Source organism: Mustela nigripes, chromosome 16, assembly GCF_022355385.1.
Source record: "Mustela nigripes isolate SB6536 chromosome 16, MUSNIG.SB6536, whole genome shotgun sequence".
Taxonomy (NCBI): domain Eukaryota; kingdom Metazoa; phylum Chordata; class Mammalia; order Carnivora; family Mustelidae; genus Mustela; species Mustela nigripes.
Window position 1 is genome coordinate 15,609,730 of NC_081572.1, and position 26,234 is coordinate 15,635,963.

Below are 26,234 nucleotides of genomic sequence, written 5' to 3' on the forward strand. Positions count from 1 at the left end.
TTTTCTTTCCTTCTACTTAGTTTGCTCTTTTTCTAGTTTCTAAAGGCAGAATCGTGGGTCATAGATTTTAGACTTTTTTTAAAAGATTTTATTTATTTGACACAGAGAGAGGAGCCGCACATGAGAAGGGGTGGGGAGATGGCAGGCAGAGGGAGAAGCAGACTCCTCGCTGAGCGGGGAGCCCAATGTGGGCCTTAATCCCAGGACCCTGCGATCATGACCTGAGCCAAAAGAAGATGCTTAACCAACTGAGCCATGCAGATGCCCCAGAACTTTCTTTTGAAGCTTTAAGTTTCCCTCTAAAACACTGCTTTAGCTGTACCCCACAAATTTTGAATATCAAAATTTGTTTTTCAAATTTGTTTTCATTTTCATTTAGTTCAAAACATTTTCTAATTTCCCTTGTGAATTCTTCCCCCCCTTATGAATTCTTCTTTGATCTGCATTTACTTAGAAGTATGTTATTTAACTTTCAAATATTCAGCAATTTTCCAGATATCTTTTTCTTTTTGATTTATTATTTAATTCTGTTGTAGTTAAAGTACTCCTTATAAGTTAAATCCTTTAAAATTTGTTGAAACAAACAAGCAAAAATAAGGGGGATGCCTGAATGACTCAGTGGGTTAAGCCTCTGTCTTCGGCTCAGGTCATGATCTCAGGGTCCTGGGATCGAGCCCCCATGGGGCTCTCTGCTCAGTGAGGAGCCCTCCTCCCCGCCTCTCTCTGCCTGCCTTCTCTGCCTACTCGTGATCTGTCTGTCAAATAAATAAATAAAATCTTAAAGTAAAATGAAATAAAATTTGTTGAAACACATTTTATAGTCCAGCATATAGTCCACTTTGATAAATGTTACTTGTGCAGTTGAAAAGAATGTGGGCATAGTAGTCTATAAATGTCAATTAGGTACAGTCCACTGATAGTGGTGTCCAGTTCTTTTATATCCTTGCTGATTGGTCTGCCTGCTTGTTCAATCAGTTACTGAAAGGGACCACTGCAATTTCCAACCACAATTATGGATTGGCCTATTGCTCCATTCAGCTATCAGTTTTTCCTTTGCTCTATCACTGGATGCACACACGTTCAGGACTGCTGGGTCTTCCCAATGAACTGATCCTTTTCTCATAATTAAAATATACCTTCTTATCCCTTGTAATATTTCCCTTGTTCTGAAATCTCCTTTATCTAACATATAGTCCCTCCAGCCTTCTCAGTGTTTATATAGTAACTTTTTCCATCCTTTCGATTACAAAGAGGTTAAAAATAAAGTGAGTTTCTTGTAGACAGCATACAGATGGGTCATATAACACTGACCTAACCTGACACTCCCGTCTAAATGGAGTGCTAGACCATTAACAGTTTATTTTATATCAATATATTTGGATATAAATCTGCCATATTGCTCATTTTTTCCTTATTTGTCACATCTTATTTCTTTTCTCTTTCTACCTTCCTTAACACTGATGTGTATTTTTCTTTAAATATTGAATTTTATCTCCACTGAGGGATTATAAGTTATTACTTCTTTGTTGCATTATTTTTTTTAGGGGTATTTAACTTATCACAGTCTACCTTCAAATAACCGGAAAGACTATCTGAAATCAGTAACATATAGACCAGATCTTAGAAATTACTGTAGGAGCACGTGTAGGAGAACGTAGGTGGCAGATGGCTAAACATCTACCTTAGGCTCTGGTCATGATCTCAAGGTCCTGGGATCCAGCCCCATGTTGGGCTCCCTGCTCAGCAGGGGAGTCAGCTTCTCCCTCTCCCTCCACGCATGCTCTCTCTCTTATTCACTCACTCTCTCAAATAAATAAAAAGTTTAAGAAAAAGAAAGGAAGGCAGGCAGGAAGGAGGAGGGAAAAAAGGAACTAACTCACTGCAATCGAAGGTTTGGTAGTAAAAGCAGAATCCCATTACAGCAAATGTCACTATAAAAAGTTCTAGGGAGCACTTGGCTGGCTCAGTTGGAAAAGTGTGTGACTCTCGATCTCGGGGTTATGAGTCTGAGCCCTATGCTGGGTGCAGAAATTACTTAAATAAATAAAAAAAAGTTCTACAAATATATACCATAATAGGAATTTTCTCCTAAGCTTCTGTTTCAGAAATAAATAAAACTTTGGAGAACTAGTTAAAATAAGTTATCTACCACACATCTGAGTGGTTCAGTCGGTTGAGCACTTGACTCTGGTTTCAGCTCAGGCCAGGATCTCAGGGTCACCGGCTCAAGCCCCCAGAGCTGCTCCAGATCCGTTCTCAGCACAGAGTCTGCTTGTTCCCCTTCCTCCGCTCCCCACCCCCACTCCTACCCCGCTCTCTCCCAAATAAATTAATCTTTTTAAAAAATAAAAATAAGTTATTTACCACAAATAATTCCGTATAACAAATGCTCCACCAGTTCTGTTTCAGAACATGTCACAATTTTTAAAAATTTTCCTGAATTCTATTAACAGCTAAGTTCTTTTATTTTTGCTCCAGTATCCAGCACGAAATACATGTTTACCTCATTTTTCCCCACATAAAATATTCCAAATCATCTCAAGAAAAATCCTCTTTCAAAATAAGCCACCAAATAACAATACAGTATTAAGAAAGAGAGTTTTATACAACACCATCAACTATCTCTAAATAAATTATATCTCAGGGCACATGGGTGGCTCACTTCGTAAAGCATCCAACTCTTGATCTCAGGGTCATGAGTTCTAGCCCTACTTATTGGGTATGGAGCCCACATTAAAGTAAATACATAAATAAATTCTACATTGGGCATGGAGCCTACTTAAAAATAAATAAAATCTCTTAACTTTCTTTTTTTTTTTTTTAAAGATTTTATTTATTTATTTGACAGAGAGAGATCACAGATAGGTAGAGAGACTGACAGAGAGAGAGAGAGAGAGAGAGAGCGGGAAGCAGGCTCCCTGCTGAGCAGAGAGCCCAATGTGGGACTCAATCCCAGGACCCTGAGATCATGACCTGAGCCAAAGGCAGCGGCTTAACCCACTGAGCCACCCAGGCGCCCCATAAATCTCTTATTAACTTTCTAATTCATTATATGGAGCTGCTGTTTTCTCTCTAGGATGTACAGAATTATGACTTGCAATACTATGTATATACCAATTAATTCCATTATCCCAACCCATGAAAGCACTACAGAATCTGTTATAGCTGAGAGTTTATATGTAATAGTCCTTTAGCAGAAATTAATATGGGTCCTCATCTAAGCCACAGAACAGGTGCGCCTGGGTGGCTCAGTTGGTTAAGTGTCTGCCTTCTGCTCAGGTTATGATCCTAGAACCCTGGGATGGAGCCCTGCACTGGGCTCCCTGAACAAGAAGCCTGTTTCTCATACTCCTCTCCCTCTTCTTGTGCCTTCTCTGTCAGATAAATAAATAAAATCTTTAAAAATAAAAATAAACCACACAATATATATTATTGACACATATACACACAGAACTCAAAAGAGCCTTGGAAGTTAGCTGGTAGAGGACTGTTTCTTAGATTCCCCAGTAAGTCTTAAACAATAGGGTCTCTAAACTGTCTACCTACAGTTTATTTAAAATGCCAAACTGGGGCACCTGGGTGGCTCAGCTGGTTAAGCGTTTGCCTTCGGCTCAGGTCATGATCCCAGGGTTCTGGGATCGAGTCCCTTGTCGGGCTCACTGCTTAGCGGGGAGCCTCCTTCTCCCTCTCCCTACTTATGTTCGCTGTCTCTCCCTCTCTCATAAATAAATTTAATTAAATAAAAAAATAATAAATAAAAGAATAAAATGCCCAACTGAGGGACGCCTGGGTGGCTCAATCAGTTGAGCATCTGACATCAGCTCAAGTCATGATTTCAGGGTCCTGGGACCAACCTGCATCGGGGGGCTCTTTACTAGGGGTGGCGGGGGGAATCCACATCTCCCTCCCCTCATGCTCATGTGCACTCTGTTAAATAAATAAAATCATTACTAAATACTCTCTATTAAATAAATGAAATGTCAAATTGACTCAACATTAGCTAAAATTTTATCAACTCCATACAGATGAACTTAAAATCCTTACAGTAAAACTCTTACTTTTCAAAAGTACTGATTAATAAAATTAAGGAAACAAAGTATTGCTTAATAAATTCAATTTAAAAGGAAAAAAAATACCTTTTAAAACAAGGTCTCCCTGGGGGTAAAGCGAAGAAGAATAATAAAAGGTTGGGAATTAGAGGCAAGTCTCCTGCACAGTAACCTCCCCATACAACATCTCTTAATAACTACTCACATGCTCAAACACTTTCTGTAAAAGACAAATTATGTGTTCTAATTGGAGGTAACTAACTACTAGATAGTATTTTCTAACCCTATCATGAGTCACAAAACTTTTTAAGTATGTATGAAAACCACAGGAAACTCCTACCTCCCAAAAAAGATACACCCATAAATACACATAAATTTTACCTATGATACATCCATAAGTATATACAAATTTTACCTACCATTTTATGAGAATCAAGAACCCTAACACCTGTCCATGGACTCCCTTATCATAACTAACCATTAAGAAACCAACGTTTTCATTCACTGATACATGGATTGATGACTGATGGATAGATACAAAAATATATTCCTTTTCTCTGTGGAGAGTAATGTGCTTATAACTACCAAAATTACAAATGCTCATATCCTCTGACCCAGCAATTCCACTTCTAGGGACGTTATCCTGTAAACACATATGAACATGTTCAAATGTCATTATGCATAAGGTTATTCACTACATCACTGCTCTATCAACAAAATCCTGTTTTCCATTTAGGTGTCCATCAACAGGAAACTGGTTAAATTATGGTTCAGCAGCACAACGGAATATTAAGCAGCCTTAGGAAAAAAGGACAAGGAAGCTCTCTATATCTTACTGTAAGACAATTTCTAAGATTTTAAGCACAAAAAGCAAAACATACAATACTATATATAATACACTTGTCACTGTGTTTTTTAAAAATGGAGGGGGCTAATATAGCAAAGTATTTGTGTGCGTATACACACACACACATATACATCAAATATATATGATTTGTATCACATATATCATATTAAATAAAAGAAACTGCTAGTAATAGCTGTCTTCAGGGAGGGAGACAAGATGGACATGGTCAAAGAGATGTTTCACGGTGTATTTCTGAAATCTTTTCAATTTTGTATTAATTAAATATATCGCCTAATCGTAATTAATTCTTCAAAAAAGAACCTCTATCCTAGACCCTAAGCAGTTCTATTAAACTTCAAAACCAAGTAGTTCTGTATCATCATTCTGTGACTTATTCTCTAATAATATTTTATCAGAACATTTCTTAAGTCGTTTGTTTACAGTGTATCTTACGTGATCTTTCTGAGCAACATAGAAAAAGTCTCATCTTCTCCCAACACAATCTGACTCCTAAGCAAATTACACTCCCTTCTTCTAGGCTCACAGTACTTTCACATCTCTATATCCATCCTACACATCTGGGTTCATGTCTGCCTGATTGTAAGTGCCTCCAGAGTATACAGTGCATCTTGCTGACTTTTTTTTTTTTTAAATCCTCAGTAACGCCTAGACATAGTACAAACTGAGTAAAAATTGGTTGAACTCAATTGCTGAAAAATTTGAATATTAAAATTTTAATATAGCTATTATGTCTCTTCTCCTTCATCTTATCCAGATTAGCCTACAAGCAGGTCAAACAGTCCATAATATTAACGGAATATTTTGTGTCTTGGTTCTAGCTGGTCACTTGGTAATGTAATGCAGACTGGATAAGTTAGTTTTGGTTTGATGCTAGTAGCTTCTGCTAAATTTGAACATTAAATCTATTAGAGTTAATTAATAGAAGATATCCTGAACTGGAGGCACCATGTCCCGAGATCAACAGCCCTTCAAATTACATTTTAATTCCACAATTAAACCGCAGTATTCCTCTGAAGTCAGGCAAAACAGAACTAAATTAACACCAACTCTGGCAGCAGTTTAGGTGATAAGTCACATATTTACTCTTCATAGAAGCAGTTATCAGCCATACGGGTCGTGTCCACTAGAACAGACACCAACATCTTGTTATCTTTACGGGGGCAACATTAACAGTCTTCATAGGACTTAATATTTAAAGCAACACTGGTTAAAATAAAATCTAGGACACCAAATTTGGACAGCTTGCTATTATTGTTCTAAAATAGTTAAAATAGCAATGCCTGGGTGGCTCAGCCAGTTAAGTGTTTGCCTTTGGCTCAGGTCATGATCCCAGGGTCCTGGGATCGAGTCCCACGTCGGGCTCCCTGCTCAGTGGAGAGCCTGCTTCTCCCTCTCCCTCTGCCTGCCACTCCCTCTGCTTGTGCTATCTCGCTGACAAAATAAAATCTAATAGTACCATTTGCACAAACTGCAGTTTGAGTATTATTATTAGCTCTTCTACAGATGTTAATGAAATTGCTAAGACTTTGAAGGCTTTTGCTGGATGTGAACTGAAAGAAAAAGAATCACTATTTTTGGCTGTTCTTTGTTGATTAAAAGGACTGAGGGGGTCAAACTCATTACTGACAAAATAATGAAGTTTAATATGATCCGGCCATTCCACTTCTGCCTATGTACCCAGAAGAAATGAAAGCAGGCACTCAGACATCTGTGCACCCTTGTTCTCAGCAGAAGTATTCACAGCAGCCAAAAGGAAGAAGCAACCAAGTGTCCAAAAACAGACAAATGGATAAATAAAATGTGGTACATATAATGGAGTACTATTTAGCTTTAAAAAGGAAATTCTGACATATGCTACAACGTGGATGAGCCCTGAGGATACGATGCTGATTATGTTTTTGTGATTGTGTAATAAGCCAACCACAAAAACACAAATACTATATGAATCTGTTTAGATGAGATTTCTGAAGTAGTTAAATTTAGGGGCGCCTGGGTGGCTCAGTGGGTTAAGTGTCTGCCTTGGCTCAGGTCATGATTTCAGGGTCCTGGGATCCAGCCAGTGTCAGGCTCTCTGCTCAGTGGGGAGTCTGCTTCTCTCTCTCCATCTACCCCTGCCCCCATCACAGCCCGCCACCCCTCATGCTTACCATATCCATCGCAAATAAATAAATAAAATCTTAAGAAAAAAAAACGTAGTCAAATTCATAGAAACAGAAAACAGAACAGTAGTTGCCAGGGACTGAAGGGAGGGCTAACTGGAGAGTTAATATTCAATAAGTACAGTTTCATTTTTGCAAGATGAAAGGTTCCTGAGAGAGATGGCAATGGCGCTGCACAGCAAAGGGCACAGACTTGGTTTACTGTACGTTCAAGAATAATGAGAACGGTAAATCCTCTGTGCATTTACCACAATAAGAAAAACAGTAAACTTTAATGACCAAGAAATTTAGGAAAGCAAAAAGGCTAAGAACCTTGGAAAACAGGCAAAACTCATAAACCAAAGGGAGAAAAGCTCCCACTGGTACCTCGGATCCTCTAGGCTGCTTTACTCTGCAGAGGAGTGTTCCTTGGGTAGAAAGCAAGAACAGACCATGAAGAATACACTTATCATGGGCCACCTGGCTCGCTCAGTTGGTACAGCACTGGACTCTTGACTTTGGGGTCAGGAGTCTGAGCCCTACGTTGGGGGTAGAGTTTACTTTAAAAAGAAAAAAAGAAGTACACTTAACCATGATGAGCACTGAGTAATGTGGAGAATCGTTGAATGGCAGTATTATACACCTGAAACTAATATAACACTATTAACTATGCTCAAACCAAAAACTAAAAAAAGAGAACAGTCCAAATTATGAAACAATATTTTTTATGAAAGTCTTAAGGGCAAAAAAGCTGACTGGGGAGCAGACAGGCGCTAAGACAAATAACCCTATGAGAGAAACTCTATGGCCCCACACTAAGTCAAAAGACTACCCTTAAATGAACCAAAGAGAACAGAGAGATGGGAAGGTGAACCCCTCTGGTAGAGCAAAGTCACCAAACACCCAGGAATGCTTTTATTTTTAGTACGTCTAAAGTCTAAGGAAGGAATATTTCGGACTAGAAAAAGTAAAGCTTCTTTCTAGGTTAGGGAAACTGGGCAATTGCACTGTAAAAAAAGTCAAAGAGAAAAGCCCAAGAAGCATTTAACATGGCTAACGCAGTAGGAAGCAGATTCTACACTTATCCAACCTTACCGTATCTAGTAGTAGTGAAGGCCAAGTGAAACCTACCACCAAGAAGGACCTAGCAATTTGAGAACCAGGCAAGGTAGACAAGAACAAGACTGACCAAGCCAAATCATCCCTAGACTCAGGGCTGAAATACAAAATCACTAATAATATAAATTCCCCTTTTCCTTACCTCCTTAAAAAGAGCTTTAGGGAATATTTCAATTCAGTCTTTATTTTTAACTAAAAGTAAACAGAGAATAAGAAATAGCACAAGTGACTAATAGCCAGGAGGGATGACAATGACAACACCACATACAGGAAGTAAGGAAGCAGATGAGAGGTGTAAACTCACAAGGGAGAAATCTAGGTATGGATTCTTACCCGCTATGGCACTTTATATGCACATACATTTTCAATGCACACTTTATAAGCATTAAACAGGTTTGTTTTACTGACCATATAAAAAAGTGAAATGAGGAATTACTGTACCAAAATCCATGAGAGGACAAAACTCAGAAAGGTAAGCTCAGCACTCAAAAAAAAAAAAAAAAAAATTATTTCTATTTGAGGGCATTAGCTGATTTAATTCCAAAGTAAAACTGCAAAACTGAGCTGTACTTTAGTAGGAGGCCTAGAGGGATGGGAAGAGAATGAAGTCAAAGCCCAGGTCCTTCCCAGTGAACGGAATCTAGGAAATCCACCCCATATTTTAAAAGAAGGGAGTCCAGCTACCTTTACAGGACAAGAGTGACCCAGAAACAAACCAGCCTTCATGGAAACTCAATGGATAGGTTTACGCAGATTAGACAAATTAAAAAAAAATAAAGAAGGGGAAGGTAGGCCAGAAGAAACTACCCAGCATTAGCTTTGGGAAATAAAGACCAGCAATCCAGAAAACAGAGTAGGAGGCAGAGAAAATACAGTAAGAAGGTCTAGTATGTTTAAACAGAGTGCAAGAGGGAGAAGACAGAATAAGGCAGAAGCAATGGCTGGTGACAATGGCTAAGAATATTCTAGAACCGAATAAAACCAGCAACCCACAGATTTAAGAATCCCAACAGAATAAGTAAACTTCAACCATTCACAAAAATCTACACATGGATGTTTACAGAGGTTTTCTTCATAACTGCTAAAACTTAAACACAACCAAGATATCCCTCAATAGCTGGCTGGATAATAAACTGTGGTACATCTGGACAATGGAATATTATTCAGTGCTAAAAAGAAATGGGCTACCAAGTTATGAAAAGCCATGGAGAACACTTAAATATTACAAAGTGAAAGAGGCCAGTCTGCAAGGCTACATACTGTGTGATTCTGACTATATGACATTCCATAAACCATAAAACTGTGGTGACAGTAAAAAGATCAGTAGTTGGCAAGACTTAGGGGAAGGAGGGATAAACAGCTGGAGCACAAGGACGCCTGGGTGGCTCAGTTGGTTGAGCAGCTGCCTTCGGCTCAGGTCATGATCCCAGCGTCCTGGGATCGAGTCCCACATCGGGCTCCTTGCTCGGCGGGGAGCCTGCTTCTCCCTCTGCCTCTGCCTGCCATTCCGTCTGCCTGTGCTCGCTCTCCCCACCCCCCTCTGATAAATAAATAAAATCTTTAAAAAAAAAAAAAAAACAGCTGGAGCGCAGAGGATTCCTAAGGCAACAGAACTACTGTATATGATACTCTAATAGAGTAAGATCCTTATTTGACGAAACCCATAGAATGTACCACACCAAGACTGAATCCTAATGTAAACTACGGACTCTGAGTGATTATGATGTGTCAACAGATTCATCAATTCTGACAAATGTACCACTCTCATGGGAGATGTTGACACTGTGGGAGGTGATGCATATGTGGGTCAAAGAGTTTATTGGAAATCTAGGCACATTCCCCCCAATTTTGTCCTGAGCCTAAAATCTCTCTAAAAACTAAAATCTATTTTTTTAAAGATTTTATTTATTTATTTGACAGAGAGAGATCACAAGTAGGCAGAGAAGCAGGCAGGGGGGGGGGGGAAGCAGGCTCCCTGCTGAGCACAGAACCCGATGCTTGGCTCGATCGATCCCAGGACCCTGAGATCATGACCTGAGCCAAAGGCAGAGGTTCAACCCACTGAGCCACCCAGGCGCCCTAAAATCTATTTTTTTAAGTGAATGCTCAGGTTCCCCCCATAATATTCAAATGTAAATAAAGCACAGAAAAGTAATAAAGGCAAAAAAGTAATCCAACATAGACATATCACCCATTCCCACTTTATAATACAGAAAATTCAAAGACAAACAGAGAATCTCAAAAATGGGCAAAGACAGATTACCTTCAACAGAACGGCAATGGAACTAAAAATAAAAAGGATATACTGGAAGCCAGCAGACAACAGTGAACAATGTACTGAAAGAAAGTTAACAGCCAACCCAAAATTTTCAACTTAACAAAAATACCATTAAAGAATAAAGCAAAGAGGCACCTGGGTGGCTCGGGCAGTTAAGTGCCCTACTCTTGATTTCAACTCAGGTCATGAACTCAGCGTTGTGAGGTGGAGCCCCAGGTTGTACTTCCCGCTCAGAGTGGAGCTTGCTTATGGTGCCCTCTCTCTCTTCCTCCCTCTCCCTCTGCCCCTCCCCACCTTAAAGAAAAGAATAAAGCAAAAAACCCAGCTATTTTAAAGCAGATGAAACGGGCAGACATCATTGGTAGAACCACACTAGAGGAATTTCAAAGGACATACGTTAGGAATATATTTATAATATCTTAGAAGAAAAAGGGTTCCAGATTAAAGGTCAGAGACACAAAAAGGAATGAAGAACAAAATGGTAAACACAGATTTACCTATGTAAATTAGGTTAAAATAACAGAGTACATAAACAGAGTCAATAATAATGTGAATCTTAAAAATATACATACAAAGAGTGGGTACATGACATTTCTTGAATTTATCAAAACCCATAGAATTGTGCAACACAAAGTATAAACCCTAATGTTAAACTATAGACTTTGGTTAATAGTAACATAACAATATTGGTTCATCAGTTGTAACAAATCTACCACACTAACGTAAGATTTAATAATGGGGAAAAGTAGGGATGCCTGTCTGGCTCAGGCCATAGAGCATTAACTTTTAATCAATCTCCGGGTTATGAGTTCAAGCCCATGGTGGGTATGGATTACTTTAAAAAAAAAAAAAAAAATAGTGGGCAGAATCTAGAGAGGCAGGGAGGAAGTATATGAGAACTTGGTACTATCTGCTCAATTTTCTATGAACCTAAAACTGTTCTAAAAAATAAAGTTTATTAACTAAAAATATGTGTGTCATTAAATATGCAATAGCATGTGAGTTGGAAGAGAAATAATGGAGTTAAATCTTCAAGCCCCTTGTACTGACAAAGAATAGGACTGAGTGGCTCAGTGGGTTAAAGCCTCTGCCTTCGGGATCCCAGGGTCCTGGGATCGAGCCAAGCAGCAGGGAGCCTGCTTCCTCCATTTCTCTCTGCCTGCCTCTCTGCCTACTTGTGATCTTTCTCTGTGTCAAATAAATAAATAAAATCTTTTAAAAAAAAAAAAAGAATAGGTCAAAGGTGCTGATTAACATTAATCTTTGACAACAGATAACATATTGTAATTTCTGTGGTAACCAGTAAAAGAGTAAAACTTTCAAAGCAGAAGATGGAAAAATGGAATGTTAAAAATAAATAATAGGATAACTGACAAAAATCTGAAAGCAGGGAAAGAAAAAGTATTAAGGGCTTATTTCTTTACCTCTCACAGTAGAAAGCTAATCAAAAAATGAAAAAAAAAAATCATTTCAAAAGAAGGTAAAAAAGGCTTAAGGTTTAAAAAGGGGTGCCTGGGTGGCTCAGTGGGTTAATAAGCCTCTGCCTTCGGCTCAGGTTATGATCTTAGGATCCTGGGATCGAGCCCCACATTGGGCTCTCTGCTTGGTGGGGAGCCTGCTTCCCCCTTTCTCTCTGCCTGCCTCTCTGCCTACTTGTGATCTCTCTGTCAAAAAACAAAAACAAAACAAAAACAAAAAAAGCTTCAGAAAGACTTATAAAGAGACACCAGTAAGATTTAAGCCTAAATATGTCATTGCATTAAATGTAAATGAACCAAACCTTCTAACTGAAGGACAAAAATTTTTAGACTGGAGTAAAAGGATAAGCTAGAGCAGCCAGAACAGATCATGCCGACATGGATGACAACTAACTCTACTTTCATCTTCTCAATACTCTTTTCCATTCAACAAAAACTTATTCAATGTACACAACGTGTTAAGCACTTCAACAGAGATAAAGATATCATACATGTTCCCAAGGAGACTAATAAGGGAAACAAATAGTATGTTACAATAAAAGGAGGTTATCAAGTACCAATAAAATAATGCAACTAGAATAGTGCAGGTATCTAGAAAAGCTATAAAGATGACATATCTAGATTATGCTTTGAAGAAAAAGCTGAAAGTTCATCAGGCAAATAAAAGAGGAAAGGTAAAGGAGAAAGTATGAGCCTGTCTGCTAACATTACAGGTTAGGAGAGCAGTCACGGTTTACGGGAACAGAGCACAGAAGAGGGAGAGAAGACAACCAATGAAGTTGAAAAATTAGGGTAGGAGTTTTAGCTCTATCCAACAGGGCAACGGGAGCCTTTAAACCAAGAGAGTAAAACAATAATGCTGGTACTTTTAAAAATCTATTTTTTTTTTATTTTTTTTTTTAATTTTAGAGAGAGTGCATGAATGGGTGGGGGGAGGTGTAAAGGGAGAGAATCCTCAAGCACACTCCCAGCTGAGTGCAGAGCTCCAGGGGAGGCTCAATCCCACCACCCCTGAGACCATGACCTGAGCCAAAACCAAGAGTTAGAAACTTAACCTACTAAGCCACCCAGGAACCCCTATTTTTAGAAATCTAACTGGGAATAGTTTACAGAGAGATATATAGGATAGGAGTGTGAATGAGGAAGGACTGAGAAAGTAGCAGTCAGGACAGACAACTGCTTGAGAAATTTCAGAGAAAGTAGAGACATGAGTTGATATTTGACTACATGTGAAAAATTAAACAAATACTAAGTTAATGAAAGGGTGAAGACAACATAAAGCCAAACATAATAATAAATTTAACAGTGCCTTAAAATTCAATGGTGTTAAGTGCAGACTATCTCTTAGAATTTATGCTTATTGAGCACTGTCTAACTATGAATTAAATATAAAACACCAAAACGTGTATTTTTTTAAATTACTGGATTGGTATGTAAAATAGCTAACACTAGATATCCATAACTAACACCGTTTTTTTTAAGAGTTGGGCAGAGGGAGAATCTTTTTTTTTTTTTAAAGAGAGAGGAGGGCCCACAAACATGGGGGGGGGTTGGAGCAGGGTAGATGGAGAGAGAGAAGCAGACTCCCCTCTTAGCAGAGGACCCTGGGATCATGACCTGAGCTGAAGGCAGATGCTTATTAGCTGACTGAGCCACCCAGGTGCCTGAGAGGGAGAATCTTAAGCAGGCTCCACACCTAGTGCAGAGCGTAATGTGGGGTTCAATCTCATGACCCTGAGATCATGACCTCAGCTGAAATTAAGAATCAGGGACTTAACTGAGCCACCCAGAAGCCCCTATAAATAATACCTTATAATTGATCCAATTAACTAAAGGACAGGAGAAAAAGTGTAAGTTGGTTAAACATCTTTTCAGAAGTCAAATCTGATCGTTTAAAATGATCACGTATCAGAAAAAATAAAAATAAAATTTTTAAATAAAGTGATCATGAGGTGCCTGGGTGGCCAGTTGGTTAAACATATGATGCATGATTTCAGCTCAGGTCACGATCTCGGGGTCATGAGATTAAGCCCCATTTGGGGCTCTGTGCTCAGCGTGGGGTCTGCTTGAGATTCTCTCCCTCTGCCTCAGCCCCTCCCGCTGCTCACGTGTGCACACTCTCTCTGAAAATAAATAGGGAAAATCTTTATTTAAAAAAAAAAAGTGGGGGAGCCTGGGTGGCTCAGTGGGTTAAGCCGCTGCCTTCGGCTCAGGTCATGATCCCAGGGTCCTGGGATCGAGCCTGGCATCGGGCTCTCTGCTCAGCAGGGAGCCTGCTTCCTCCTCTCTCTCTGCCTGCCTCTCTGCCTGCTTGTGATCTCTCTCTGACAAATAAATAAATAAAATCTTAAAAAAAAAAAAAAAGTGGTCATTTAACACAAATTTGCAGAAGGTAGAAAAATAGATCATTTTTCTTTAAGACATCAAAAATCTACTATGTGATACTAGAAGTATTTGGTCTTACTTCAGGCTCTATAAAGTGAAGATTTTTATTGTGCCAAAAGAGACTGTCCCACGTTCATGGCTTCTCATTTTGTTCTTTTAAATACCATCACATACTACCTAATCTTTTTTATTCAATACAAATGAAACTAATAACAATCGAAACAGCAGACTGCAATGGGGAATCTAAAAAAATACACCTTAAACATTTTCTTTGAACTTCAAACCTATAAATGTATATTCTGTTGCCAGTCTTTGGATGCAGGCCTTCTGAGTTATAGATCCACTGACTACAGCTCCAGTCCCACACAAACCACACCCAAAATGCATTGTCCAAATTTCTAGTTTCAATTTCTTTAAAAGTGAAGCAAGACTTAAAAGATGCTTGTCAAGGATCTAAATGAAGAATTCTCCCAGCTTACAAAATTAAAAAAATATATGTAAACATTTAAAGGTATCTCCTTGTTGGCTCACCTCTTACAGTCTTTCCAAGGCAGTTAACTTAGTTTTCAGAGAATTAAGAATTCTCATATTTTACAGTTACATTTCTTAGGGTTAGGAAATTTTACATTAAATTATATAATTATAATGCAAGTGCAAGTTGTCATAATGCAACCCTTTCTAAGTCTGTAATTCAACCAGTGGGCATCGGTATGTCTTACAAAAAGACAACACAATTTATTAAGACTAGCATCCCTGTTACAAAAGATTTAAATTCACTTCTTATTGCTCTTACTGTACTTGGAACAATACCTGGCACACAGTAAGTACTACTTAAGTATTTGTTACTATATTAGCATTAAAACTGAACTAGCTACAGGGGTGCCTGGCTGGCTCAATAGAAGAGATGTGACTCTTGATCTCAAGGTCATGAGTTTGAGCTCCACATTGGGTAGAGATTTAAATAAACAAACTTAAACAAACAAACTACAGGGGCCTGGATGGCTGTCAGTAAGTGTCCAACTCTTGATTTCAGCTCAGGTCATGATCTCAGGGTCTTGAGAACCAGACCCGCATCAGTTTCTACGCACAGCATGGAGTCTGCTTGAAGATTCTCTCCCTCAACCCATTCCCAACTCTCACACGCTCTTTAAACAAACAAATAAATCTTAAAAACAACAACAACAAAATCCACTAAACTAAACTAGCTACAAAGTCCATGAATGGTGGAATTCTACCTACTTTACACAGCCCCTGGAGTCACAGAGATGACCTGTACTTTGTCAAAATGGGGCTCCTGGCTGGCTCAGTCAGTGGAGCATGCGACTCTTGATCCTGGGGTTGTGACTTCGAGCCCCATGTTGATTAGAGAGATTACTTTAAAAAATAAAATGTTAGGGCGCCTGGGTGGCTCAGTGGGTTGAGCCTCTCTGCCTTCAGCTCGGGTCATGGTCTCAGGGTCCTGGGATTGAGGCCCGCGTCGGGCTCTCTGCTCAGCGGGGAGCTTGCTTCCTCCTCTCTCTGCCTGTCTCTCCGCCTATTTGCAATCTCTCTCTGTCAAATAAATAAATAAAATCTTTTAAAAAAATAAAATAAAATGTTAAAAAAGCGAGAGAAACAGCAGAGTAGGGAAGAGAAACTGCAATAGGTCCTCACTGAAAACACATGAATACAAGGCAGACAGTTTCACATAACTACACGTGGATTATCCAGTACTTAAGGGAGGAGATCTTAAAGAAAGAAGTAGGCTAGCTCATATACCAGGTCAATAAGAAATGAAAAAGTAGGTTCACAGCCCAATTTAACCTCATCACCTCAAAAATGCTAAGAAGATGGTTACATGTCCTCCTAAAAAGTGGCACTAGATAGAGAAGGAAAGCCAGCTGTATTTTCTCAGGAGATATTAATTAGGCTAATTTCCTCCCACTAATGACAGAAAACACCAATCTCTTAAAAAAAAAAATCCATGCAGTGCACCCCAAGGCACAAAACAAATCTTTTGGTTTACCGATTATGAATTAAAAACGCTAACAGAAACTGAATGCATATAAATGCAATATGCAAAAAAAAATTTTAATTTGTGGATTAAAATCCTAGACATCAGTGTAGAGCGACTGCAACATAAATGATAAATGTGGTGGCTTTACCATTTTGTTTTCACCTGAGTTTTGTGATGCAGATCTAGTTTGCAGGTGTAAAAAAACTTGAAGCGACATGATGGAAGATCTATTAGCAACCAGAAGTTCAAACACCACAGCTACTTAAAACACTCTTGTCCATTAGGAAAGAATCCACAGTGGCACTAACTTTCTTCCTTCTATGGACATCAAAAAGTCCTGAAAATGGTTTGAATAGTTAGGAGAAACTCAAGAGACAGCCCCTGAGGGCTACAGCAGTCCCACTAGATGGCACTATCACAGGACAGTCACTCGGTTCTCCCATTTAGAGCAAGGGCTAAAAGCTCTCTTGATCTTTGCGAAACTGAAAACTATTAATTCAATGACATCCTCGTTGGGAAATTATGACCCATAATGAGGAATTCAAAACTAGGAGGAGTTTTCTCTCAAAGCACCTTTTCTCCCAGTAGCATGGCCTCCTCCTCCCCAGTCCTATTTCAAATCAGTGGTCTGATACCATGTCTTATAGGCAAAGGAAGTCTCACAAAATGGAGATTTCTTTTTCTTCTTCTTAACTTCAAGCTACAGAAAAATTTACTTGCTCCCCCCACCCCCTGGAGATTCTTTGCTATGGAAAAAAAAAAAAATCAATCTTGGTCCTTGTACATTTACTGTCATCAATATACTTACTATGACTAAAAATATCGATATAACATGCAATCAGGGGCATTAAAACATGTGGGATATAAATAAATTTCTTTTATAAGAGGAAAAACTTCCTTTAAACAGGCAGATTAAGTTTCCTGACACCTTAATTACATGATTTTAACGTGGGCCTGGGCAGCAAGATTCACAATGTCCATTATCCCCATCACTTATGCCCTACTCCATCAAAAAGTATACCTACATATAGCTATCATGACCTTAAAAACTGAAGAAAAGAAAGGCATACTAATGACAAAACCCAATGAATTTAAACAACATACAATTTGAATACAAACTTACTTTTATTCCATAGGTGATCACTTGAACAGACAGATTTGGATATGAACTTTCTGCTGAATTCCCAAATTAAAAGACACATCAAAAGTCATTATTAGATAATCAACTGAATCAGAGATCAATTTTATACTCAAATATACTGCTCACTTCCAGCTAAAGCTACTTCTCCTAGATCAGAGAACTCACGTTTATACATGTATCTTTAATACACAACAACAGTCACTACAGCCACTCCAAAGTACCACAAGTCAATTATTTAATAAAAGTGGCCAAAGAAACCAAGAACTACGAAATGTGGGGTGCCTGGGTGGCTCAGTGGGTTACGCTTCTGCCTTTGGTTCGGGTCATGATCTCAAGTTGCTGGGATCAAGCCCCACATCGGGCTCTCTGCTCAGCGGGGAACCTGCTTCCCCTCTCTCTGCCTGCCTCTCTGCCTACTTGTGATCTCGCTCTCTATCAAATGGATGAATAAAATCTTTAAAAATAATAATAACTACAAATGTGTAACAAATCCTGTGTTCCCACAGCACCTTATCACAGCTCTAATACAAATCTCACCAAAGTATCATTTCCCTCTCACTTTCACCACATCAGAGGCTTGGAGGCACTGAGCTATCTATCGTTCCTGAAACCCTGCACAATGCCTAGTATACAGCAGGCACTCAATAGCTATTGAATGAATAAAAAAATTACCAAGCTATTCCAGCTCACTAAAACTGAGACCCTCAAAGCAGCCAGTTTTTCCAACTAAACCTTGCCAACACCTTCTCCTTTAAGAAGCTGCTCACCAAAGCCTGAGACTAACATTTAGGTCACCCATAAGAAGTAAGATTTGCTGCAAAGCACAGACAGAAATGTATCGCATTAAGGCAAAGATCAAAAATTCCCAAGTCTCAAGGCCAAATAATGCAACAATCTCGGACTGGTGAAGCTTTTAAATAAAACATAACAAATATATGTTACATGTTGTATTAAAATCATAAATATATTGCACTAAAACCATCTTATGAAAGCAGAGGGGTGAACTACATGAGGACGCATAGGAAGCCATTACGCTGCTTAATTTAACCACCCATTAATGGGGCCTTGATCTTACTTTATGCTCCCAGTACAAAAATGAGCAAGTAGAAGGAAAAATAGGAGGAAGGAGAAGGCAGTCTAGCGGGTGCAGCCAAGAGTCTGTTGAACTGCAGATTGGGAGAACTGACAAACTTAACAGAAGCAGATTTTTCAAAACTCTAGCATATAACTATCCAAAAACAAAAACAAAAACAAAAACCTGTAATGAATCTATGCCAGTTTCTTTCCATTAACAGCTTTTTTTTTTTTTTTTGAATGACTGAGTTTTGGCAAAATATGGCACAAAATCCAGATATACAACCCCATCAGTTGTATATCAAGACCCATGGGAAACCTCTCCCATAATAGAGGGGAAAGAGAAGCATATACCCTCACTTAAAATCCCTTCAACACTGTTAGGTTAGTGGAATGACTGGTAGGATCTAAGAAAAGTTCACTGGAACCATGAGCTGATCTCCCCTGCAAATCTATCCATATGGCCCACCCAAACTCATCTCTAACTGATATCTAAATGTGTTTCAATTAGACTATGAACAGTGTTCATGATCAGATTTTACTCACCTTACTAACACCAACTCCTGTAAACCTGGCCTCTAATAATTCCTGCCTTCGAGGGTCCAGGCTATGCAATTCTTCCATCATTTCTACTGAAAAAGACAAAGTAAGTTGTAAGACCATAAACACTAAAACATGAGATACCAATTTTTAAATACAATAAAATGCAGTAATTATTTCACTGAATGTTCACACACAGGTAAGCCTCAAGTAAATACAGCAATACAAAGAACAATACATTTAAAGTTCAAAATGGCTCAGAAGTCCTCTTCCAAGGGCTACTTATCCTTGTCTAGTTCTGATCTGATTTTAACAGAAAAAAACCTCAAACCCTTCATATACTCTCCATAAAAGTTGAGCAAGGACTAACTTGCAAAGTAACAACAAAAAAAATTCCTCCTACCAAGCTTTGAATTTAACTAAGTACTTCTGGATATTTTTTTCCCAAACCCAAAGGAACTAGTTCTTAAACTAAAAATATGAATCGCTATAATAATTTTAAAATAATGTAGCATGAATCAGAAGCTACAAATAACTTCAAATAACCCTATTATATTATATAGGTCCTTTCTCTGAAGAGCTCACAGGAGCTCATGAAAAAAGGAATTAATTATTTTAAATTTAATAGAGAACCCATGGTCAAACCATCAACCAGCATTCACTCAGGAAATTAGTAGAGCTCCATAACCATCCCTTTAGAAAATCTTTTTCTGACCACTCCCTGGAGCAGTAGGTTTCCCCAGACATCTGCTTTTAGCACTCCTTCCAAGCAGGGAAGGGCAGAAGGACACCATTTTTAAACTCCTTCCACGACCAATAAATGCACAGGCTACTTTCAGCAAATATGTCCATCCACTGCAAGAGATGAACTCTTGCAGAACCCACTGGAAACCTCTCTAGTATTAAAAGTGGAATAGGAGCATACACCATTACACAGACCCCCTTTGAACATATTACTAAACAGCGATCGGAACGATTGGCATGATTTAAAAGTTCACTGGGAACCTGAATTAAACATTCCCCTCTGCAATCTAACAACTCCACATTAACTGTAACAACCCCTACCAGTCCTCCAGTTTCATTTCCCTTCCTGGATTGAGAGCCTGGGGCAAAGGGGAATGAAAGAGTGACAAATTAAAGTTTCACCCTCACAAACAAGTGCAGGTTAGCGAGGGAATAAAGAAATTCTCGAAAAAGGCAGAAAGGCATCTTAAAAAAAAAAAAAGAAAGAAAGGAAAAGGGGGATTGGGAGAGAGTCTTTTCCCCCTAAGTGGCCTTCCTCGCGTCTGGCCCTGCCCTAATCAAGGCCGGAATGGCAGAGGTTGCAGCTTCCCTCAAACCCTAGGGTCTCTCGGAACATTTCCTAAACCTCCATCCCCAGGCCTGGCCCGGAAAATGACGCCCCAGCGGTTATTCCATTTAATGTCAACTCATGTTAAGGAAATCTCCACTCGGTCTCATTCCAGCGGGGCCTTGGACTGGGATCCTCCCTGCAGCCCTCCCTACAGCCGGGAAGCAGAACCGATGGGGCCTGATCCCGGCGCCCCTCGCCTCCCGCCGGCTCCAAACTTTCCCCAACTCCAGGCCCACCTGTCACGGAGGGAGGGCGGGCCGGCTCTCGGGGGCGCCCGGGAGGCTGCCGGGGCCTGCAGCTGCCGGGGCGTCCCCTTCGCCCTGGCGGCCGCCGGCCCCACTCCCAGGCCGGGGCCGCTTGGGCCTCCCCCATCTTCAGCCCGGCCCCTCGGCGACCCGCAGCCCTCGGGGAGCCCCTCCCGCCTCAGCGCCGAGGAGCTGCGGCCCGGCGCCAGCCCCCGGGTGGGCCCGGGCCGCAGCCTTCTCAGCTGAGGGGGTCGGTCCCCCGGACGGTTAATGCCCCAGGCCCGGCGCCCTCCCCCGCCCGGGGCTCAGCCTCTCACCTGCCGCCGCCGCCGCTCCACGCTCCTCCTGGGAGGGGCCCCGACCCGACCCGGCCGCGGACCGCTCTGCTCTCCCCCTGGGCAGGCCCGGGGCGGAGCCGGGGCCTCTCCTGAGCGCCGCAACCCCCCGCCCGGGCAGCCGCCGCCGGCGCCGGGCTCCACGAGAGGGCGGGCGGGGGAGGGGGGCCGCGGAGGCCGCAGATCCCCGGGCTCGCGTACAGAGCCAGGCGCCTGACGCGGGCCCGGGCCCGGGCGGCCGCGGGGGGCGCGGGACCGGCCTCCTGGCGCCGGACAAAGGCCAAGGGAGGCGCAGGAGGGCCCAGGCCGGGCCGGGAGGTGGGGGCCCGCTCGGCTGGGGGCCACTCGGGTGCGGCGCGGAGGGCGGGGGGGTCAGAACCGCTGGTGCCCGGGACCCGCCTCCGGCCCCTTAATCCGGATCGGTTCGGTCCGGATTAGTAGTGATCGGTGTAAACACACTAGTGAAACCGCGTGTTTCCTCGCGAGATTTGCACGGCTGGGAGGCGGGGGGGGGGGCCCGGGGGGGGGGGGGGGAGCCGACAGTGGGGGGGGAGGGGGAGGGGACGAGGAAGGTGGGGGGGTCCCCGCTGCCCCGGCGCCCCGCCTCCTCCAATCAGCGGCCAGGCTGGCGGGCAGGGGTTAACCAGGGGACCCCGCGCCGGCGGAGGAGGCCGCCGCCTCGCCGGGCGGCTGAGGGCGGACGCACGGGCGGCGCCGGCGACCGGCCGCTCGGAGCCCGACCAGGGCCGGAGTCCGGGAGCCCCCGCCGCCTTCCGTGGGCTACCGGCCCCCGCTCGCGGGACCGGCCCGGCCGAGGCGGTTGAGCCGGCGCCCTGGGCCGCGGACCGGCGCTGGAGGGGCCTCGCCGCCTGGGCCGGGCGCTCCCAGATCCGCCTCGCCGAACCCCGCTCCCGTCTAGTCCCGCGTCTCCACGAGTTTGGGTGAGAACTGGGCTCGCTCTACCCGGGGATTGATCTTAGAGGAAGAAAGCCCGTGAGCCGGCGGACCCCGCCCGAACTTCCTCGGAGACGCCCAGTTAGTGAGTTCGCTGTGCCCACCGCGTTGGCTTCTCGCACGCCCCGCCACTCTCCAAAGGGACCGTCCGGCTCCCCAAACCCACACCAGCCGCCCTGGAAAGCGGACAGCCACTTTCCCTCCACATACCTGGCTGGCAGAGGGCGCCTCTAGGGACAAAAGGTGCCCTGGGATCAAGGCTGAGCCCCCACCCCCGCCGGGATGCTGCCCTCTGGAAGGGGGGGGCGCTACCCCAAAGGGACACCCGGGCACCCAAAGGGGAGGTTCTATTTCAACCTCTGACAAGAAAAAAAAAAAAAAAAAAAAAACACCAAAACCACGGCCCTCTTGGGTACTTAGCGGGACCTGCGGGTAAGTACTAGAATGGAAAATACGGGCCTGCCCTTCACAGAATGTCTGCTGAGGAATGAGAAATAGGAAGGGGTGAGCTCTTGTGCGCGGTAACCCCTGCAGCAAGGAGGGCCTCCTGCATAGGAGAAGCTCCCACTCTGATCACCCAGCACCAAATGGAAAAAAAAAGGAAAAAAAGCACATTCTCCACCGACCCCTAGGAGCCAGAACACTTGACTTCAATGCAAATACTCAACTTTGTATTTTGCTGTATCTCTTCCTTGATCAGGTGTGTGAAGATGATTTAAGGAATACAAGTAATTCACAAGGGGAAAATTCAGACAATGAACAACAGCCTTGAACTTTTCCAGGAGGTAGGCCAGTACTTCAAATGGAGTTTCTGCCCTTTTCTCTTATTTTTTCTTAATTCATGTTATATTAACAGAACACAGACTTGCCAAAAGGGCAGAGGATGGCAGTTTACTTTTTGTTCATTACTCGACCTTCCACACCCTTGGACCAATTCAGGCACTGTAGGGAAAAAAAAAAAAAATCCATTAAACCAAGAGTCACCTTGCCCCAGATCCCAGCCAGGTTGGAAAATGCACACACATATTTCCAAAGATAACAGTGTTTCAAGGGGGAGGGGAAGAGCCAACTGGGGGTAGAGAGTAAGGAAAAAGGCCAAGGTGGAGGGCTGTCAGGAGAGCCAGAGAACTGAGGAGCAGATAGAATACACAGGACTTGCCTTCCCCTCCAACACAAAAGACCAGCAAATGAGGCAAGCTCTTGGGTTACTGTGAATGATCAAGAAAGCAACTTCTTGGGGCACCTGAGTGGCTCAGTGGTTAAGCCTCTGCCTGGGGCTCAGGTCATGGTCTCAGGGTCCTGGGTTCCAGCCCCGAATCAGGTTCTCTGCTCAAGCGGGGAGCCTGCTTCCTCCTCTCTCTCTGCCTGCCTCTCTGCCTACTTGTGATCTCTGTCAAATAAATAAAATAAAATCTTTGGAAAAAAAAAAAAGAAAAGAAAGCAACCCCTTAAAGAGACACCAGAATGCCGAGGGAAAAGACTTTAAGAGAAGGAGCACTGGACAGAGAGTCAGAGCTGAGTTCCAGTCCAGCCGCTCCACAGACAAGCTGCATTGACCTATTACCCAACCTTCTCAAGCTTTGCCAACCTCATCTACGAAGGAAGGGTTTGGACTAGATTTACAAAGTCCTTTCCAGGTCTAAAAGGTTATGATTCCATTTTATGAGGTAATTGTCTCAAATAATCAGTGGAATACGGGGAAAAGTTATATTTTTAGTTTCAGTTTTCCTAGTGTGCTTTTTCTCTGTGTCAAAGAACTTACATTGTCATAGGTCTATTCACAGCCCCACTCTAGATTTAACACTCGTCCTAGTAGGAATTGCTTGTAGGAATTTAATGAATTTGCTTACCACAAAGATTGGGTGCTTCTATTTATATGCATTGTAGAAATGAAGATATCAAGTGTCGGGAGCAAGGGAAAAGAACCTTACCCTTTCCCAGAGAAAGATGGGTAATTTCAAAATAAATTCTCTTGTCAGATGGTTCCTCTCACAATGTGATTGAACCTTGGGTTCATGAATCAGTTTGTTTAAAATGTGTTTGCTCATATGGCAACTACGTCAGACACAGTTTGTCATAGACTGGCAAATGGTGACATGCCCCATGCAAGGCCCCAATTCCCATTAGCTGTGGAAGGCTCAAACACAGATCCAACTAGAAGTTGTGCATGTTGATGATCTGCTCCTTCTTGTCTCCAGGGGAACGTATGACAGCTCCTCCAAGTTCATTTTCATAGTCACAGGGAAGACCATGGAGAGCTCGCTGGACATGCCTTAGTCTAGTCCTGGTGTTCCCCAAGGTGTGCTCTGGAAGCTTTGATAGGTTAATATGCTTTCAAGGGAGTAGCCACACATTGGTCCTTGGGAAACTCTTGGTTAAAGTGAAGTGGAATCTGTTACTCAGTACTACTTGCCCAAAACATGTAATAGGCATATGGCAGTTGGGTTGGGGAGGGGTGATGGAGGTTTTCAGTACTTTTCCATTTAATTTTGGAACCACCACTCTGGTTTTGATTGGTTGGCTGGTTGGTTGGTTGGTTGAGTGTAGTCATGGAAAAGGTGTTCTGAGACACTGGGGGAAACTGGTTTAACCTCCTTTTGCTTTTTGACCTGTACCACACTAATGATTGTTCAGCATCTCCTTGAATGTTTCATAATATCCACCATCTGCAAGCAAAAAGATCCTGGCATGTGATACTGAGCAGGTTGACAGTCTTAGTGTGATTGCACCTTTTCTTTTTCTTTTTTTAAGATTTTATTTATTTATTTGACAGATCACAAGTAGGCAGAGGGGCAGGCAGAGGGAGAGGGAGAAGGAGGCTCCCCGCTGAGCAGAGAGCCCGATGCGGTACTCGATGCAGGGCTTGATCCCAGGACCCTGGGATCATGACCTGAGCCAAAGGCAGAGGCTTTAACCCACTGAGCCACCCAGGTGCCCCTGACTGCACCTTTTCTAAAAGGAGCCTGCAATGTGGTGGCTTAAGATGACAAACTAACTAGGCAGCATCCTTGATTTTAATCCATTCTGCCCCTTATCAGCTGTGTAGCCTTAAGCAAGGTATTTAAGTTCTCTGTGCCTCAAGTTTCTTTATCCACAAAATGGTGTTAAAATCTCCCAGGACTGTTGGCAGATTAAATGAGATCCCGAATGGTCCCCAAACTCCACATTTCTGCAAAGGATTTCTGTACATTTGTTATTAGACTGGTCTAAGGACACACAGTTTAACTTTGGGAGCCCAGCTGCCAGTGTACTGAGCTGTTTAGATGTTTTGTCTCATAACAGAAAAGGGACAAAATAAAAGGAAAATGACTTGATATCTTCTTAATGAAAGCATTACATTTGTTTGGGGGGGGGGGGTGACGGGTGTGGGGAGTAGAGAAAAACAGGTCACCTGCCCAGTCTCTATGCTGTTCTTCCCCACACCCAAGAATTGTGGGTTTCTCATCATATGAATAAATAAGAAATTGCTTGAAGGCAATATTTCCACTATAAATTGCACTAGATGGGACAGTGTAGAATCCTAAAGTATTTGTGACTGGACAGACTTAAGTTTCCAATCCTGACTCCACCTCTCAGGTGCCCCGTCTGAAAACGCCAGCACACCTAATTCCATGAGTTGCTTTAATGAAAACCGAAAACAGTGATGGGAAATGGCTTGTCGCCATGCCTGACCTACAGTAGGCGTTGAGTCGACGTTTTCTCTCTTCTCCCCATTCCTAACAAAAGGAGAAAGTGGTTGGTATCCGTGATCCTGCACGACAAGTTTTTAAAATCCAGATCCCAGCCTTTGTCAAAATCTGCCAGTCATTCTCCTGTCTCTGTGTTTGTTGTGGCCTCCTCCCGCCCAACTTGCTTCACAAACTTCTCTTGAGCAAGTGCCCTTGACACCAATTGCTTTATTTATCAAGTCATGCATTCTTCCCCACAGCGTGCTGACGGGCAGCGGGGAGCAATCTTCTTCTCCTGGAGAATACCTCCCATTTCTAATGTCCTCTTCCAACTCCCTCCCTGAAAGTTATTTTTTTAATAAATGTCTTTTCCCTGCATTGTGTGTTCCTTCTTCTCAGCAGCTGAAATGCAACATAGAACAAAAGAGAGTAAGTGGACTTCAATGTAACAAGACCCTTCTTCCCTTAGCTACTAAAACCCCCCTATCGGTGGTGCTCAGGAAGAAAACTTCAAGTTGGAAAGAACAGCAAACATGGTATTTGTGGAAAGTGGCAAACGTATATTTTTAAAGTCTCAGTTCTGTTGGGTTTTAAAAAAAAATAGGTCTTCAA

At 42.2% G+C, this 26,234-nt stretch overlaps 1 protein-coding gene and 1 long non-coding RNA gene across 6 annotated transcripts in view; one reads left to right on the forward strand and one right to left on the reverse strand.

Moving 5' to 3' along the window:
• Positions 1–21,406, reverse strand: part of TLK2 (tousled like kinase 2) — a 112,844-nt gene extending 91,438 nt beyond the window's left edge. For 3 of the 5 annotated variants that reach the window (XM_059379616.1, XM_059379614.1, XM_059379613.1), the window contains exons 1-2: positions 20,657–20,807; positions 19,073–19,155 (exon numbers count right to left, since the gene is read on the reverse strand). In XM_059379616.1, coding sequence (XP_059235599.1) covers positions 19,073–19,155; positions 20,657–20,792 — 219 coding nt within the window. In that variant the 5' untranslated portion in view covers positions 20,793–20,807. Of the gene's footprint in view, positions 1–19,072; positions 19,159–20,656; positions 20,808–20,982 lie in introns of those variants that run through there. The other 2 variants (XM_059379617.1, XM_059379615.1) reach the window with 2 other exon arrangements.
• Positions 21,407–21,575: 169 nt separating this feature from the next.
• LOC132003820 (uncharacterized) lies at positions 21,576–26,000 on the forward strand. The gene is made up of 3 exons (XR_009400327.1): positions 21,576–22,039; positions 22,655–22,739; positions 25,531–26,000. It is a non-coding gene; the product is annotated as an uncharacterized LOC132003820 (long non-coding RNA).
• Positions 26,001–26,234: the final 234 nt, after the last annotated feature.